This window comes from Notamacropus eugenii, chromosome 1 (genome assembly GCF_028372415.1).
Source record: "Notamacropus eugenii isolate mMacEug1 chromosome 1, mMacEug1.pri_v2, whole genome shotgun sequence".
NCBI lineage: Eukaryota > Metazoa > Chordata > Mammalia > Diprotodontia > Macropodidae > Notamacropus > Notamacropus eugenii.
In genome coordinates this window covers 14,313,526-14,331,383 of record NC_092872.1, presented here as the reverse complement: position 1 = coordinate 14,331,383, position 17,858 = coordinate 14,313,526, and the positions used below count along the sequence as shown (strand labels likewise).

At 40.1% G+C, this 17,858-nt stretch overlaps 1 protein-coding gene across 8 annotated transcripts in view; it reads right to left on the bottom strand.

The window, feature by feature from the left end:
- The window catches only part of CARD19 (caspase recruitment domain family member 19), a 44,829-nt gene that overhangs the window by 13,371 nt on the left and 13,600 nt on the right, over nucleotides 1–17,858 (bottom strand). For all 8 annotated transcript variants that reach the window (XM_072654401.1, XM_072654372.1, XM_072654393.1 and 5 more), the window contains exon 2: nucleotides 5,321–5,463. In XM_072654401.1, the coding sequence (XP_072510502.1) occupies nucleotides 5,321–5,463 (143 nt within the window). The remainder of the gene's footprint in view (nucleotides 1–5,320; nucleotides 5,464–17,858) is intronic.

Genomic DNA, 17,858 nt, shown 5'->3' with positions numbered 1-17,858 from the left:
AGCACATAGGACATTGGCTGGTATTCTGCATTTGCTGCTCTGGTTTCAACTCCACTGAACAAGATGCCCCTCCCAGGATAAACGCATCACCTCTAATCTATGCTAACTCAAGCTCTGATTACCTCTCTCAGCCTCCTTTCCCTCTGATTGGAAGGCAGAATACCAAACTCCTCCCAATGCCTTCCTTTATAGCCGGCAGAAACTGAACTCTTAGCTTGGTTTCAATTCTAGGGAACAAGGTACTCTCTTTTCTCCTCTGCCATCTGTTTTCCTGTTTCCTTTTGTTACATTGTAAGCTCCTTGAGAGCAGGGATTGTCTTTCTTTTTATCAATTGTATCCCCAGAGTTTAACACAGTGCCTGGCACGTAGTAGGTGCTTAATAAATATTGATTGAATTTGATGGTGGGTACTTAATACAAGCTTGATGATGGATTACAAGGCTGTAGAATGAAAGGAACTCAAGTTATATACAACTGTAACCAAAATCTTTCAAAGGAAATTCATCTAAGATCCTAATTCCTCAGAGTGGCAGCAAAACTGTTTCCCATTTACTGGGTGAATGGACAGGACAAGGGTACTATTAGCCACCCACTGTGTGGCAGCTATGACTCAAAGGAAAAATATGAAGTCTGAATAGCCTACTCTAAGGATTCATTTTTTAAAGGTTACTTTTCAAGCACTGGAAAAACTAAGTCCCTGGTCTAGTTTCAGAGTCAAGCCTGGAGTGAAGGACAAAAGAAATTAAATACAGCTGCTATGGCCACACTTTACTCCCAAGAATACAAAGCTGCCTTGGGAACTCGGGGTTCCAGAGATAACAGTTCAAAAATCATAGGCTGAGTGGTCCCATCATTGACCAGGAGGACAATATCACTTCTGTCACTGGCTCACTGAATAGCCTTTAAAAATCCAAGCAGGGTACAGTAAGGGGACGAATTCAAACACCACCTTTGACATTTAATAACTGTATGAACCTGGGTGAGAAGCAGTCTGATGTAGAAGACCGAAGGCCAGGTCAGAGCTAAGAAGACTTGTGTTTGTCAACCAATCAACAAACATTTATTAAGTGCCTACTATGTACCAGGCACTGTGAACTGGGAATACAGAAGGAGGCAAAAAGACAGTCTTAGCCCTCCAGGAGCTGTAATGGGGAGAAAGTACGCAAACACATATACACAAACAAGTTATATTACAGGATAAATGGGAAATAATTTAAAAAGGGAAAGCACTAGAATTAAGAGGAGTTGAAAAAGTCTAACCTCCAGCCCATACTGGCTGTGTTACCATGTGGAAGGCACTTAGACTCTCAGTGTTCCAGACAAATCTTTAAGTCGATCAGGACTAGTTCCTGACCTAGATCAATGGAAGGAATCCCTACACCAATAATTTCTCATACCAACAAACTTACAGGTCCAGAACTCCATCAAAAATTAGGTTGGGCAAGTCACTTTATTGTAAATCTGCTTCCACCATCAGTAAAATGGGTATATCCATATTTGTCCTGAGAAGTAGAGGAGCAGAATCAGGTAGACCTAGACTCTGAAACTGCTTCTGACCCATATTTTCTGTATAACAAGTGGCAAGTCTTTTAACCTCTCAATGCTTCAGGCAACTCTCTAAGATTTTAAGTTACAGATACATTGTCCATCAGTGGAGAGAATTAAGAATTAATTAATTAAGAATTAATTCACTAAGAATTCCTTACACTGACGAAATCACAGTTCCGGACCATCCCTATCCCCTAATCCTTGCTACCAAAAAAATCATCATATAGAATATTTGTAAACATAGAATTTCTATAGAAATGCATTATTATTACTATTATTTGTGCTACTGTCTCCCAAAACAAATATTAAGAATTCTTGCCTTGTCCTATCTCAAAGAGATTTGTTGTTATTGTGTTTGTCCTTCATTTTCAAAGAAGTCCATGACATCACAGAAATGACGACATGACTAGCACTTGACTCTGTTTTGAGTGAGGGAGGTGCAAGGTCACAAGCCTCGCTTTCTCCTCCTGAGCCATCTGGATCCAGTGACCAGATATTCATCAGGATGATAGGATGGGAAGGAATATCTTCTTTCCGGTGAGTTGCCAACTTCTGTTTTGATTTTACCTACAACTCTCAGTATGTTTACCATCCCATGCTTAGAGAACTATTATTTATAATAAAGAATTTAAAAAGAGGGGGGAAAAGTTTAGTAAAAACTAACCAACCTAAGTAACCAAGTGCGACATAATATGTAATGTTGCACACTCGTAGACCCCTCTACCTCTCCAAAGATGTGAAGGAGATATACTCTTTTTCTCTCCCTTGGGACCAAGCTTGGTTGTTATAACTTCGACATAATCAGTTTTAAATGTATTTTCATTGTTCATTCCATTAATATTATTATAGTGTTTGTGGATATTATTTTTCTGATTCTACTTAGTTCCCTTTGCATCAGTTCCTGTAAGTCTTCCATGCTTTTCTGTATTCATCATATGCATCTTTTCATACAGAAAAGTAACATTCTATTGTAGTTACATAACTTGTTTTGCTGTTTCCCAAAAGATGGGCCTCTACTTTGTTTCCAGTTATTTGCTACTACAAAAAGTATCACCAGAAATATTTTGGTGTGTATGGGACCTTTCTTTTTGTCACTCACCTCCTTGAAGTATATATCTAGCAGTGGGATCCCAGGAACATAAGGTGTAGACCTTTTAGTCACTTTCTTAGCAGAATTCCAAATTGCTTTACAGACTAGCTGGACCACTGCACAGCCCCCACAACAGCACCCCAGGACACCCGCCTTCCCACAACTCTCCAACACTGAATCCATCTTTTGTCATCTTTGCCAATTTATGGGTGTGTAATAGCCTTTTTTTTTTTTAACAGACCAATAAGAAAAATAGCATAGCATCCCAGGTAGCAAATTCAGAGTTAGAAAGAATTGGGTTCAGGTTTCCCCTCTGACCAACACTGGATATGTGACTCTGGGCAAGTCACTCAACATCTCAATGTCTCCAGGCAACTCTCCAAGATTCCAAACTGCAGAAATATTGGCAATCTGCACTGGTAAAGGGAATTTCCTCACCAGGAATTCATGTCAGGGGTGGGCAACCTGTGGCCTCAAAGCCTCGAAGGCTTCTAGGGCCTTGAGTGCCTCCTTTTGACTGAGTCCAAGTTTTACAGAACAAATCCTTTTATTAAGGGAATTTGTTCTGTGTAGTTTTGATTCAGTCAAAAGGCTACATTTGAGGACCTAAAGGGTCACCTGTGACCTTGTGGCTGCAGGTTACCCACACCCTGATTAGGTATAGCTAGGTGGCGCATTGGATAGAATCCTAGTCCTGGAGTCAGGAGGACCTGAGTTCGAATTCAGATACTTACTAGCTATGTGGTTCTGGGCAAGTCATTTAACAACACTAATTGCCAAAAAAAAAAAAAAAAAAAGGGAGTGGGGAGGGGAAAAATATGTCTGGACCAAAATAAATGAGACCAGTAATTTTCTGTTCAGTTTCTATCCAATTATGAGGCCCACTGTCACTTTAAATCTCATTAACTGGAACAGTTTCCAATAGAAACCAATTAGTTGCTAAGTGCTGAGGAGAGAAATCAGGTTAACAAGTCTGATCTTTAACCCCTTGGGGCCCGGCAAAAGGTCAGGTTAGCCAGGCTTCCTGCAGGGGGTGAGGAGAGGTGCCAGGGAGCTCTCCACCTCAAGCAGTGGGGCAAAGGACCAGCCGCTGGAGAGAGACACAAGTGGGGCATGTTGAATGCCTCAGGAAGCAGAGCAAGGAATGCTTAATCTAACTGCTTCCTTCTTAGAGGATCAGAGATGAAACTCTAGAGAGTGAATGCCCCGAAATGAAAAAGAATTGGCATGTAAATGTCACTCATGGAGGAATGAAGCCCTGGGACCCAGGGAGGACAATGCTAGGGTGGAAATCACAAATCCTGGGGTGAAGCTTCATGCCCCTAGCTTACCACCTCTCTTGAGTGTGAACATAACCTCCCCAAGCCTCACTTTCCCTATCTGGAAAATGGAGGTTTTACTTCTACATCTTCTGCACAAAGTTGCCGTTAGAAAAGGGCTTTAAAAAAGATGACTGAAACCTGTTTCTACATCACCTACATTTCCCAGCATTTTCCTTCCCTATACCAGAAAGTCAAACAACTGAAAGTGAATCCTGTGAAAATTTCAGTAATCAGGAATCGGCCCCAGGTCTTTGCAGAGATGGGGAGGAGGGGACTATGGGTGTTACACATCAGACTTTTTTTTTAATATGTTGGTTAGCTTTACTGAAACTTTTTTCCCTTCTCTTTTAAAATTTTTTATTATAAGAGAAGGGATGGGGGAAGGATAGAGTGGGGGAAAGATATCAGTAAAAATGTATTTTTAGCAAAACAATCCCAAGATAAAACAATGTTCTCATTTGTTCCATGTGAAACGATGGTGGGAAGGTTTAGATTTCTCTGCCTCCTGTGCTCATCATTCACTACTACAAACTACAAACAGTCTCTCCAAAGTTACAGGAGATCTCTCGATTGCTTGTCTGGACTACCTTCTCCCAGATACTCTCTCTCTTGTTTTTGTGAAATCAACTGAATGCTTCTTAATTAACTTCAGATCAAGGGTACAAATCTTAATGTCCTCATGTTTCAAAATGATTCTGAGAACCAGTGAAGTTCTTCTGCCTTCTGACCATCCATAATCAATCCACTAAATTGATCAAGAAGTAAAGGACCTAACTCTGGAGCATCAGTGAATCCTTCTAGCTTGGCTCCCGCAGGAATGAGTACAATCAGTCATAATTAGGAATTTCTTTTGCACCTAGGGTAAGGTGAGGTGGAGAAGGGAGAGGGAACAGTTCACCTTTATGGTCTAAAGTTGGGGAGAAAGGGTATCCCAAGATAAGACCCTTATCACCAAAGGTGGAGCCAAGAAGAGAACAGTCTATCAGGGTCCACCTTTGGGGATGGCAAATAAGCATGCCTTAGGGCAGGGGTGGGGAATCTTCAGCCTTGAGGTCACATGTGGCCCTCTAGGTCCTCAAGGGCAGTCCTTTGACTGGATCCATACTTCACAGAACAAATCCCTTTAATAAAACTCAGTCAAAGGATTTGTTCTGTAAAACCTGGACTCAGTCAAAAGGAGGCACCTGAGGACCTAGAAGGCCACACGTGACCTCGAAGTTGAAGGCTCCCCATCCCTGCCCTAGGGCAATGCTATCCATGGATGGATACAAAGCCCAAGTTACAGCCCTGACAGAAAGAAAAGCCGGGTAGTAAAAAAAAAATGAAAGCCAATGCAAACATTTACAGCCGTGCCCAATACCTTTTCTGCTTCTTTGTTGGTGAGAATTTGGGGGTAAAAACGGTTTAACTGGAGGATAATTTTGTCCACTTGCTGCTCACTTAATCGACCAGTGCTTGTAAGAAAAGGTGTGTCTTGGACCAGTCGGTCACAGTAAGTCTGATCTGAAAAACAAAAACAAACGCATCTTTATAAATTTTTGTCACACGCTGGAAAAGCTTGTTTTGACATGAGCCACGTTCACCGGTTGTGAAAGCCAAACACGCCTACGTGAAGTATTTGACAATTCCACATTTCCTGAATCTCATTTTCAAAGTCACTTCAGGGGATCAGTTTTACAGGCCTCTAATCCCCAGGTGGATAACTGGTTTGGCGACAGGAATTCGATGTAAGAGCAATTGTTGGCACCTGCGCTGTTTACTAAACTAGGAAGATACACAGATCCATAAAGATTTCCTACTTTTAAGGCGTTTTGGGCTAATGGTGTTGCACCATTATTTGCCACCATGGTCCCATGTGAGGGTAAACTGGAAAAAAATCATTCCCAGATGGGGCAGGGGATGTGGGAGGGGAAAAATGGGGTGTGAGACGGTGGCATTTTAGCAGAATTTGGAAGGATTTCAACAGCAGAATTAGAAGAGGACGTTCTGGATATGTAGAGCCTAGCAAAAACAAGGATACAGAGGCAGGAAAGCTTGTCTGGAAGGTAGATGTTTGTCTCATTTGACTGGGCACAGAATACATAGGAAGAAGTAAGCCTGGGAAGGTAGGATGCCACAAAATTGGAAAGGGCTTTGAATGTCAAGCTAAGCAGTTTGGTCTTCATCCTGGAGGCAAGGAGGAATCACTGACAAGTTTTTAAGCAATGAAGTGACAAGATAAGAATGAGGCAGCTGGGTGGAGTTGGGTTTGACCTGAGTTGAAATCCAGATTCAGATGTTAACTGGTTGTATGACTCTGGGCAAGGCAATTACCCTCTTTCAGCTTCAGTTTCCTCTTTTACAAATGAGAATGGCACCAGTTTCACAGAGTTGCTGTGAGGATTAAATGAGATCACAGTTGTAAAGCGCTTTGCAAAACCTCAAAAGGCAACATAAATGTTAGCTATTAAAATGGTGTTTTAAAGCAGGCTGATGACCAAGAAATGACAAGTTATCTAAACTGGGACAAAATTAAAGTGGGAAGAGACTATTCTCTAGACAAAAGGGAGCCACTGAATGTCTTTGAACAGAAGGGGGCCATGATATATTAGGATATGAGAACATTTAGGACTTGATAATTAATAAAGTCTTGCTGACTGATTGGTTTCTACATTTCAATATACCATAAACTGAAGCAGAAAAAGTGATTCAGCCAAACTGAGTTTATAGCAAACATGAAGATGATTTTAGCTCTTATAATGACAAACTACAAGATTATGCTGCCATGTATTTGTAGAGCTAAAGACATGAAGAAACAACTGACCATCATCTCTTGTGCTTTCTGTCCAGGTTGCAACAAAATGATTTCCTGTACAATTCTGTGGATGACATTTTCTAGCCACAAATGGTTTGTCCTTGGCCCAGAACTACTAATAGAAGCTAATTACTGTGATTTTCTCATTGGTAGAGTGTTTCTTCTCTGGAGACCACAGAGAGTATTCATTCCCTCACATTCAATTCTGATACAATTGGGAGTGAGTTGTCATCCCTTGACTTTCAATAAGGTGATTTCTGCTGAATTCTAGGGCTGACTCTGACACTAACTCATGGCATGACTTTAGTCTTGTCTGAGCCTCAACTTGCCCATCTGTAAAATGTGAGAGTTAGAATAATGTCAGAGGACTAATGATGAAGAATCATTTTCTAACAGAGATGTGATGGATTGACAAGCAGAACGAGGTACACATTTTTGAACGTGGCCAAGAGCAGAACTTGTTTTGTTTGATTGCTTATTTGTTAAAAAAGGTTTTGTTTTCCTTTGAGAGAGGGGTTGGGGAGGCAGGAGGAAAAAAAAAATAAGCGCTTAACTATTAAAAAAAAATAAAATAAGAGGGGATTAGACCAGATGATGTCTAAAGCCTCATCCAGCTCTGCCATTCCATGGTCTTTGATTCCAAATAACCATCTGTTACCATTTTGCTCAAGTTCCTAGTACTGAACTTCTTGCAAGCCATGGCATCAGCTAAACCCGCCAGACACAAATAGTTTCCCAAGCCCCCATGTGCTAATGTTTTCAAAAGGAGCACTTAACTGGGCTCCCAAGTCAATATCTTTGATCTGAATATGCCATTCCATGGGGCTTTTCAATACTGAAACATCAATTATTTACCAAATGAGCTAGCCCTGTATTGCACCAGGAACATGTATCAAGCCAAAATTTCATCTCAATTTACTTCTGATTCCCAGAAAAAAGAATCCCAGGAAGGTGCCCCCTCGGAGCCTCACAATACATTTGGATGCCTGCCACTGTTCAGGCGATCAATATGTCTGGATTTCTCCTTCAGAGGAGTTAACTGTGTTTGGCCTAACCTGTCTTTGCTGTCCTCTTTTACAGAAGCTGTAGTCAAAGGAGTAGAAAGTTTAGAATCTGAACCCTAGCATGACTGTTGCTTATTATTTGAATGGCAATGGACAAAAGTTCCATGCTACCCGTCACCCCCAACTCCTCCTCATTCTCCCCATCTAAATAATGAGAGGGTTGGACTAGCTGAACTCCTAGGGTTCCTGCCAGTTCTAATCTATGATTCTGGAACCTGACTAGAAAATGAGGAAAAAGGAGTTTGGAGTTCTCTTGGCTAATTAATATATACAAAATGGCCTGAGACCACTTCCCAGAACAGTTTTAAATAGACTAATCTTGCAGACCCCTTCCAGCTCTGACTTTCTGTGCCCTAGCTTCCCTTCCCATCTCTGCCACAGGCATTTTCTACGATATTCCAGGTAGTTTCTGGTTACCAATTCCTGTTCATTTCCTTTCGAGACTTCTCTTGCCAAGGTGTTGGTTTTAAATTGCCTATAAAGCCATAGCCCAAAGAGATCAAGCAGAATCCTGCTACTCCACATGGTACAGGGAGAACCTATAATCCATGACAACTTTGACATTCAGGACTAAGGTTCTATCAAACTACATCCCTTTGACCCAGCAATACTGCCACTAGGATTGTCAAAAGATAAAAGGAAAAGAACCCATATTTACAAAAACATCCCTAGCAGCTTTTTTTGTGGTGGCAAAAAAATGGAAGTTGAAGGGATGTCCATCAGTTAGGTGGCTGAACAAGTTATGGCACATGGCTGTGCTGGAATGCTATTATACTATACGAAATGATGATCAGACTGATTTCAGAAATCTGGAAAGACTTACATGAACTGATGCAAAATGAAGTGTGCAGAACCAGGAGAACATTGTGCACAACTATGAATGACTTAACTATTCTCAGCAATGCAAACATTCAAGGCAATTATGAAGAACATATGACGAAAAATACTACATCTATGGAGAAAGAACTGATGGAATCTGACTGCAGATCAAAGCATACTGGTTTTTTCTTTTAATTTTATTTTTCTCTATTTGGCTTTGGGGTTTTTGTTTGTTTGTTTTTGGTCTGTATTTTCTTTTACAACATGACTAATATGGAAATATGTTTTGCATGACTGCACATATAGAACCTTTATCAAACTGCTTGCCTTCTCAATGAGAAGAGAGGGAGAGGAAAGTAGGAGAGACTTTGGAACCTAAAATGTAAAAAAAAAGAAGTTAAAAATTGTTTTTACATGTAATTGGGAAAATGATATATATTTTAAATTCAGGACTAAGAAATATAAATTGTCAGTCCGATCTCTTAGGTTCTTCCTTTTCTCAAAAGAACAAAACTGGTTTTAAGCCACAGTAGAATCTTTTCACACGGTGTTAGTTTTATTGAAACAAGGCTAGAATAAATAGACCGAAGAGGCCGGGAGCCCCATTCAGAGTGCATGGTCAATGGCGTGGAAAACACAGATTACAGAATGGGCTGAAGACTGGATAACCTCAGTGCAATCAGGTTCAAAAAAAGGGATTAATGAGGCATTTTGTATTTAGAATTACTGTAAATAATGGTGTGCAGGCTATATGAAAAATATTACTCTCACCTCAGTGTTTTGCAACCTTAAAGCACTTAAATCAATTGTTATGATTATTATCCACAATGTGGTGTCATAGAGAGAGCTCTGGACTGAGAGTAAGATGACTTGGGGTCTAGTCTCAGCACAGTCACTTCCTAGATTCATGACCCTGAGCACATCCTTTTCCTTTTAAACAATAAACATGGTAGGGCATAGTGGAAAGAGAAGAGGACAGACAGCCAAGAAGACTTGGGTTTGAATCTCATCTCAGACACTTACTAGCTGTTTAATGTTGGGGAAAATCACTTAACCTCTCTGAGCCTCAGCTCAATAACAGTATTAATAAGTACTATTTACATATCACAGGGGAGCTAGGTGGTGCAGTGGTTAAAGCACCAGGATTGGAGGAGTCAGGAAGCTCAGACTTCAAATCCAGCCTCAGATACTTACTAGTTATATGACTCTGGGCAAGTCTCTTAACTCTGTTTGCCTCAGTTTTTGTGTTCAGTCATTTTCAGTCATGTCCAACTGGCAAAGATACTAGAGTGGTTTGCCATTTCCTTTTCCAGTGGATCTAGTGTATCCATTTTTTAAGCAATCAGTTTCCTGGTCTATAAACAGAGCTGGAGAGGGAAATGGCAAACCACTCCAGTATCTTTGCCAAGAAGACCCCAAATGGGGTCATGAAGAGTTGGACAACAACAAAATTTACATGATATTTTAAAATTTGCAAAGTACTTTACAAATATGATCTCCTTTTACCCTCACAACAACTCGAAGAGGTAGGTGATGATGGGGAAAACTGGGGCACACAGAACTTAAATGACTTGCCCAGGGTCACACAGCTAGTAAGTGTCGGAGGTTAGTCTGAAGTTAATAATTGTGTTTGAGGTCTAATTTGAACTCATCTTCCTGACTGGAAGGACCAGAATAGATGGTCTCTAAAGTGCTCTCCAGTTCTTACATTTTTACTCATTAATTATATTTTCAGAATAAAGGATAGTTCATGTTTTTGGTACTATGCTAAAAGAGGGTGTGGATCCTACCATGGAAGGAGCCCATCAAAGGGGGTAAGGAGATAGGAATGGGTCCCTCAGGAGCAAGGTGAAAGAAATGGTGAAGGGGGAGAGCAGAGACAGGACTTGTTGCTAAGTTTTTCTTGAAGGACTAGAATTCAAACTTGGCTTAATAACCACCTTCCTCTTCTTCTTCCCTCCCAACATGCTATCATTGTATCTGTTTTACTTTTTGCCCTGCTGCTTCTAAGGCTGCTGTTCTACCCTTCAAACCAAACCTCCAAAGACTATGCCTATGAGGAGTTAAGTCGCTCAACTATGAAATCCCCCATCCTCCTTTGGGGCAGCTCCAGTCATTAGGAAGGTCTCTTTATATTTAGCTAAAATCATCATTTTTACAACTTCTACCTATTGCTCCCTGTTCTGCCCTCTGGGGTCAAGGTCTGATTCCTCTTCTAGAAGACAGGTCTTAAAATTCTAGAAGGGAACTGTCACATGCTCTTAAAGTCTTTTTTTGTACCTAAACATTCCAAATTCTTTTAAATCATCTCTAAACAACATTGTATCATCAGGTTCAACCACTCTCTCTAGGGTAGTTATAAATACGAATAAAGAGCCATGTTCATTTTCCTTTGTATTACACTGTATGACTTTTTAAATTAAATTTTAACTTTTCAGTTAACAAGTATTTATTTTCTCTCCTTCCATCTATCACCACTGAAGGAAAAAAAAAAGAAAGGAAACAAAGTCCTTGTAACAAACATGCACAGTCAAGCTAAACAAATCTCCAAACTGGCCAAGCCCAAAGATGTGTGTCTCTTTCTGTATATTTTGCCTCTTTGAGGAAGTCCACCATATGGTTTTAATACAACCATCTATACAACCTGAATTGAGAAGGACTGTGGTAGGGTAGAAAGTACAGTGAATTGGAAGTAGAACACCAGAGTTCCAATTCCAGTTCTGCCTCTGACTCTACATGACTTTATTTGAGCCTTTTCTCTTTAAGGAACCTCAGTGTTCTCTGTTGTAAAATAAGGGCATTGGACTATGTGGTCTCTGCAGTCCTTTCCAATAAAAAAGTTCCATGATTCTCTGATAGTGCCTGTTACCCTCTTTATAGATGATAGACCCACTCCCAAAAAGACAGGCACTTTGAACAGTATTGCTTGGAGGGAGGATATGTTCCACCTACTGAACACTTTTTTGCCCAGTTACAACTAGAAACAGACACACACATCTGGGAGGTGCTGGCTGGGGCTAGAAGCATAGCTCTGCCCATAAAATAGAGCAAAGCTAACAGACCCATGCAAACCTCATCACAGTATCTCACCTGTGAAAAGAGCACTGAATTTGAAGTTAAAAGATGGTTCAAATTCCAGTTCTTATTACTCCCCATGTGATTGTGGGCAATCACATTCTTTGAGAGTTTCTTCATCTGTGAAATAAAAGGAATGGGACTAGGTGACCTTTAAAGTCCTTACCAACTCTAAATCCTATGATCCTTCAAATCATCGAAACTACTAGTCTTATTGACTTCACTGAGTGCCCTGCCAATCAATGCCACCAAATGAATGGCCAAGTTTTGACTCCACCTCATTTTCTGCATACTTGATCAATCATTTTTTTTCTTACGGGGAGAAACAATAGGCTAACGAAAAAAGTTAGATGTGCAACCGACTCCCAGAAAGGCTGTGGGAAGGCATAAGAATTTAGGTTAAGTCAACAGGTATATGGCCCAGATTTTCTGCCAAGCTCTGAGAGTCACATGCTCTGCCAAGATACCTGGTATAGGCACTAGTGTGGCTTTGGAATGGAAAGAACCACACCCCAGTCCATCTCAGTATCTCCATGACTCCTACTGGCAACAACATACTGGGAACTTTTCTTTCTTTTTTAAAAAATTCTGAACTTCAAAAAACAAATAAAGTGAGCATTTTCATATACAAAGTAAAACGGGAAAAGAGGATAATACAGGAAGCTGTAAATCTCTATTACCTGAAACTTGTTTTTCCCTTTAAGTTAACAATAAATTCAACATGTAACTTTCAAAGCAGTGGTGCTAGTCTATGTTTCCTTCTGTTTTGTTCTGTGCGTTAAAAATATTTCAATTATTTTTTTTTTCTTTTCGTAACCCAGGCCATCTCTTCCTTCCATCTCTGCTCTGTCTGCTCCATTGAAAAAAATAAAAACAAAACCCTTGTAATAAATATGCATAGTCAAGCAAAACTCATCCTCATGTTGCCATATCCATAAATTTATGCCTTGGCTAATCTTGGTTGGGTGTTATACTTATCAAAGCTCTGAAATACTTCCAAGTTATCTGTATTTAAAATGTTGTCATGGTATAAGTTGTTCTACTGGTTCTGCCCCTTTCATCCATTATCAATTCATACAATCTTCCCAGGTTTCTCTAAAGCCACAGCAGGTCCTCTGATTCCCAAGTCAGTCTTTGTACTGCTGCCTGCCACAATGAGATTGCTAGGTGTCATTCAGGATTTGTCAAGCCCCAGTAGTAGGGTTCTGCCACCCAGAACCAAGCCTATTATTGGATATCGGCCTCCAAGGACATTGGTACCAGTTCACCAAAGGGAGTGATTCTCTATCTTCTGATTGGTTAAGCTTCTCTTATAAAGAGTTTTGAATCAGGCAGTCACAATAGCTCTCATCCCTCTGGAAGGTGACCTATCCTGCCTGGCTGGCCTGCTCACAGTTTTGGAGGTCAGTTTTTCAATGACTGGTTCTACTGGAAGATACCCCCCCCATCCCTGTTACCCTGAAATCCAGCTCTGTTGTTTGTTTTTATTCCTTGGGGGATCTTCCGTGTTCCAGATTCATGGGTTTTTTGTTTTTGTGGGTTTTTTGCTTCTGTCCTACTTCTCTGCTCTGAATATGGTTAGAAGCTTCAAGGAGAAGCTAAGAGGACTGATTCTCTCCAGGTTTACCCCAAATTCCATACAGATTTGTCCTAGGTGAGGATTCAGAGGAGGCAATCCTCAAAGGAGACTATTTCTTCATGTTAATCCACTCGTTTCAAAAATCTACCGGTGAGGAGAGGCTGGTGGTAACTTACAGAAATGTTACCCCAACACTTGTGGCCCCCCAGTTCTTTTTAATTTACTTTTCCATATTCTGTATTTGCTTATATGTATACATGCTGCTTTCCCCAATAGAATATAAACTCCTCTAGGGCAGGGCTATTTCAGCACAGAGTCTGGCACATAGTTGAAAAAGTACTCTTTGATTCTCTCTCTCTCTCTCTCTCTCTCTCTCTCTCCCCCTTCCTCCTTCTCCCCCCCCTCCCCCTCTATCTATCTATATAGTCTTGTTTTCCACAGTTCTTTGGTCTCTCTCCTCTCCAATCCAACATCCACACAGCTGCCAAATGAATATTCCTAAAACACAGGTCTCATCATGTCATCCCTCTCCTTAAGAAGATCCTGTGCTTCCCCATTCTTCTCCTTGGGATTTAAAGCCCTTTGTAACTCATCCCCAGCCCATATTTCCAGGCAAATTACATATTATTTCTCTTCACAACCTCTATGTTCCAATCAACTGGCCTAGGTGCTTTTTCTCCTATACAACAGTGGTGTCAAACTCAAATGAAAACAAACCCCCATAGATCACGTATTGACTTAGAAAAATCCAAATTAACATTATCTATGTTGTATTGTATTTTTATTTATTTTGTTAAATATTTCTCAGTTACATTTTCATCTGGTTCCTCTGCCACAATATTCTATAGGCTGTTTCCATGCCTCATCCTTGGAAAGCTCTCTCACCGTCACCTCTTAGAAGCCCTCCAAGGCTCAGTTCAAGTACCACCTCCTTCAAGAAACCTTTCCTGATCCCCCCAATTGTTTTGTTTCATCTTCCCACCCCCTAAATATGCTGCTGAATGTCATTTTGGTAACTTATACTATTTAAGATGTCACAGGAAATCTTGCCCAGTGGAATCCCAATTCTTCCATTGTATGGTCTCAAGCAAGTCATTTTACATCTCTAAAGTATCTTCATCTGTAAAATAGAAATGCACTACTGAATTCACAGAGTTGTTTAAAGATCAAATGAGACCAAGCATGCAAAGTGCTTTGTAAACCCTAATGTACTTCCTCAAGGCCAGCTCTTAATAATGATATTAGTCTTAATAATTAATACCAATAACATCCACATTGATAATTGGTATAAACAATCATATTAATAATAAATATCTATAATAATATTAATGGTGTCAATAATGGTCATATTAATTATTATGAACTACCTATTGATTGGAGAATAATTGAACAAGTTCTGGTGTATGAATGGAATGGAATACTATTGTGGAGTCCTGTGATGAAAGGATGGTTTCAGAGAAAACTGGAAAAACTTGTATGAACTTTAGTGAGCAGAACCAGAAGAACAATGTATACGGCATACTTGTAAAGACTAGTAATTTTGATAGACTCGAGAATTCTGGTCAATAAGATGACCATTGGAAATTCCAGATGATTAAGCTTGCTACTCATTTCCTGACAGAGAAATGATAGTATAGAATGACACATATGTGTGTGTGCATGTATATGTGTGTGCATATATGTATATATATAATATATACACATACACACACATATATATATTAAGCCATGAAATGTTTCTCACTTGACTACGTATATTTTTTTGTTTTTCATTGTTTTATTTTTCAGAGTAGAAGGAAATACAATGGATTTTTTAATTGTAAAAAAAAATTCAATTAAAATTTTTAAAAAAGGGACAAAAAAATTATGTTAATATCATGTGTGGAACTCTATTGAGGAAATACCCTCTAACAATGTAGATCTCTGTTTTGCAACTTATGGTCTCAATAGCTGCCTGGGCTCCAAGAGTTTAAGTGATTTGCCCAGGATCACTAATTGTCAGAAATGGTACTTGAATATAGATCTTCCTGAGATGGAAGGTGGCACTCTATCCACTAAAATAAGCTAACTCTATGAATAGTGGAATGACTAGGTTGGTCTATGTGACTTCTAAGATCCTTTTCAGCTCAGATATTTTATGAGACTCTAAAATAATCAGGCACAAACTCAGGGCAAGGATGGGCTGTGGCCACTCCAGTAAATGCATTTGGTTAGAAGTAATGACACCATTCAAAATTTCCTCTGGGTTCCAATGCAAGGACCCACAAACCAGATGCTAGATTATAGGCTTCGCTTGTTGGGGGATGGAGGAGAGGAGAGGTTTGGCATGTGGCAGGCACTGTGTGGAGGAGAGGACAACAGTAACAGAGAAGGAGGGAAGGGCATTGGGCAATACTCTAAAATACTGGTTTTGAGGGAGACCTTGTTCAATTGGAAAAACATCAACACTAAGGCATCTTCACCATTCTTAAGCTGTCTACCAAAGGCTACTATCAAAGACCTGGGATGTAGAATCCCAGAATATCGAAGCTGGAAGGTAGTCCAGATTTTCAGGTAGTACAACCTCTAACTGAGCAGGGAACCTCCTTGAAAAATATCACTGACAAGTGACTACTCAGGTCCTGCTTGCACACCTCCAGGAATGGAGAACTTACAACCTTACCAGGTGGCTCACTTTACTTTCAGACAGATTTAGATGTTTTGAGAGGCAGTATGGCGGCGCAGTAGAGTGTCAGATGTGGAGTCTGGAAGACATGAGTTCATATCTATCCTCAGACACTTACTACCTTAGTAAGTCATTTAGCCCTGTTTGCCTCAGTTTCCTCATCTGTAAAAAGAGCTGGAGAAGGAAATGGCAAACCACTACAGTATCTTTGCCAAGAAAACCCCAAATGGGGTCATAGTTGGACACGATTGAACAAAAAAAGGGTATAATGGAAGGAAAGAAGATTTGGATTCAAGTTCTAGGTATGGGTGTGACTAGGCATGCTGCTTTATGTATTAGTGCTCTAGGCAACTCTAGGACTGTAAGTTGCAGAGAAAGTGCTGACTTGCCAAGGTAGAGGAGGTTTCCTCATCTGGGAATTTCCTATACCAATGAAATCACAGGTCCAGGATCTGTCCCTTATCCGAAAACATTTCATTCTTGAATGAATGAAAATGCATTTATTTATTAATCACTAACTATATACTATAAGCTACATGATCTTGACCCTAAATCTACCTCCCTGTGGCTCTGCCTATTGGTCCTAGTTCTGCCCCATGCTGCTCAAAGAAACAAGTTAAAATGTCTTTCACACAGTAGCTCTTCAAATACTTGAAGACAAGACTTGAGTCACCCAAGTCGTGTCTTCTCCTCTCTAGGCTGAACATCTCCAGTTCCTTCAACAGGTGTGGAATGCGTTCTAGTCTTCTGGTCTCCCTCCTCTGGCTTGTCATGGGCCAAATGCATACAGTCAGGGCTCTAGCATGAGAAACGTGAGACTTTTGCATGCGATACCTGGTTCCCAACTGAACATGTGGCACATGGGGCAGAAGCAAAATCCTATGTAAAAACAGAACAGCCTTTCAATGATTCAACATTTTCCATCTAGGCTGATTCGAAATGGCCAACTTTGCATCTCATTGGAGGTATGCCCTAAGGACACATGGAATCAGGAATACCAGGCATCCAATCTACCCCTCCAGACTTCTTTCACCCTATCCTCTAAACACACCCTGCATTATAAACACGCTGAATAACTACTACCAATATATAATGTGGTGGTGCAAAAAGGGTGCTACATAGTTATCCCTTTCACATTTTGGGGATTAGGAATGTGGCACCTTCATGATCTGGAAAATCTGGGAAAATTTTTTTGACCCTCCCTTTGCACCATAAAAGAGGTCTGAATTTTTTTCTTTTTCTTTTATGGGGTGTTCACAGTATGTTATTATAAAATTTGGGTTGATATTATACAATACTATACATATATTTTGTGCATTGAGGTTTTAAACTTTGTCTGTGTCATTTGCTGGCCTCCACATGTCATCTGTGGCTTCCACAAAACTCCCCCCAAATTCCCATTTAATTTCTTATGCCCACCCCAATATATGGAAACTGCATGACAGGGAAAGTGGCAATGTGGAAGGGATAACTGTACTTGAATATATGAAAGAACCAGGTTCACATCCCACTTCTGACACTTACTAGCTATGGGAATATGAACAAGTTACTTCACCTCAGTTTCTGTATATGTAAAATGGCGAATAACATGCTTACCTGGTGAAGTTATTGTGAAGATCAAATGAAATAATGTTACTAGTCTTAAAGCCCTGTATTAAGTCAGTTATTACTATTAATTACTGTAATTATTAGTAACTAATCATTACTATTATTATAATACTCATTTCCTAATCTTTGACCTCTCACTTCTGTGCATTTAGACTGGCAATCTCACACCCTAGAATATGTCCCTTTCCCATCGGCTGAAATCCAGATTTTCCTTAAAGCCTTTGCTCAAGGGCCATCACTTCCATGAGGTCTTCTCTGATTCCCCCAAACAAAAATGATCTCTCTTCAAATTTC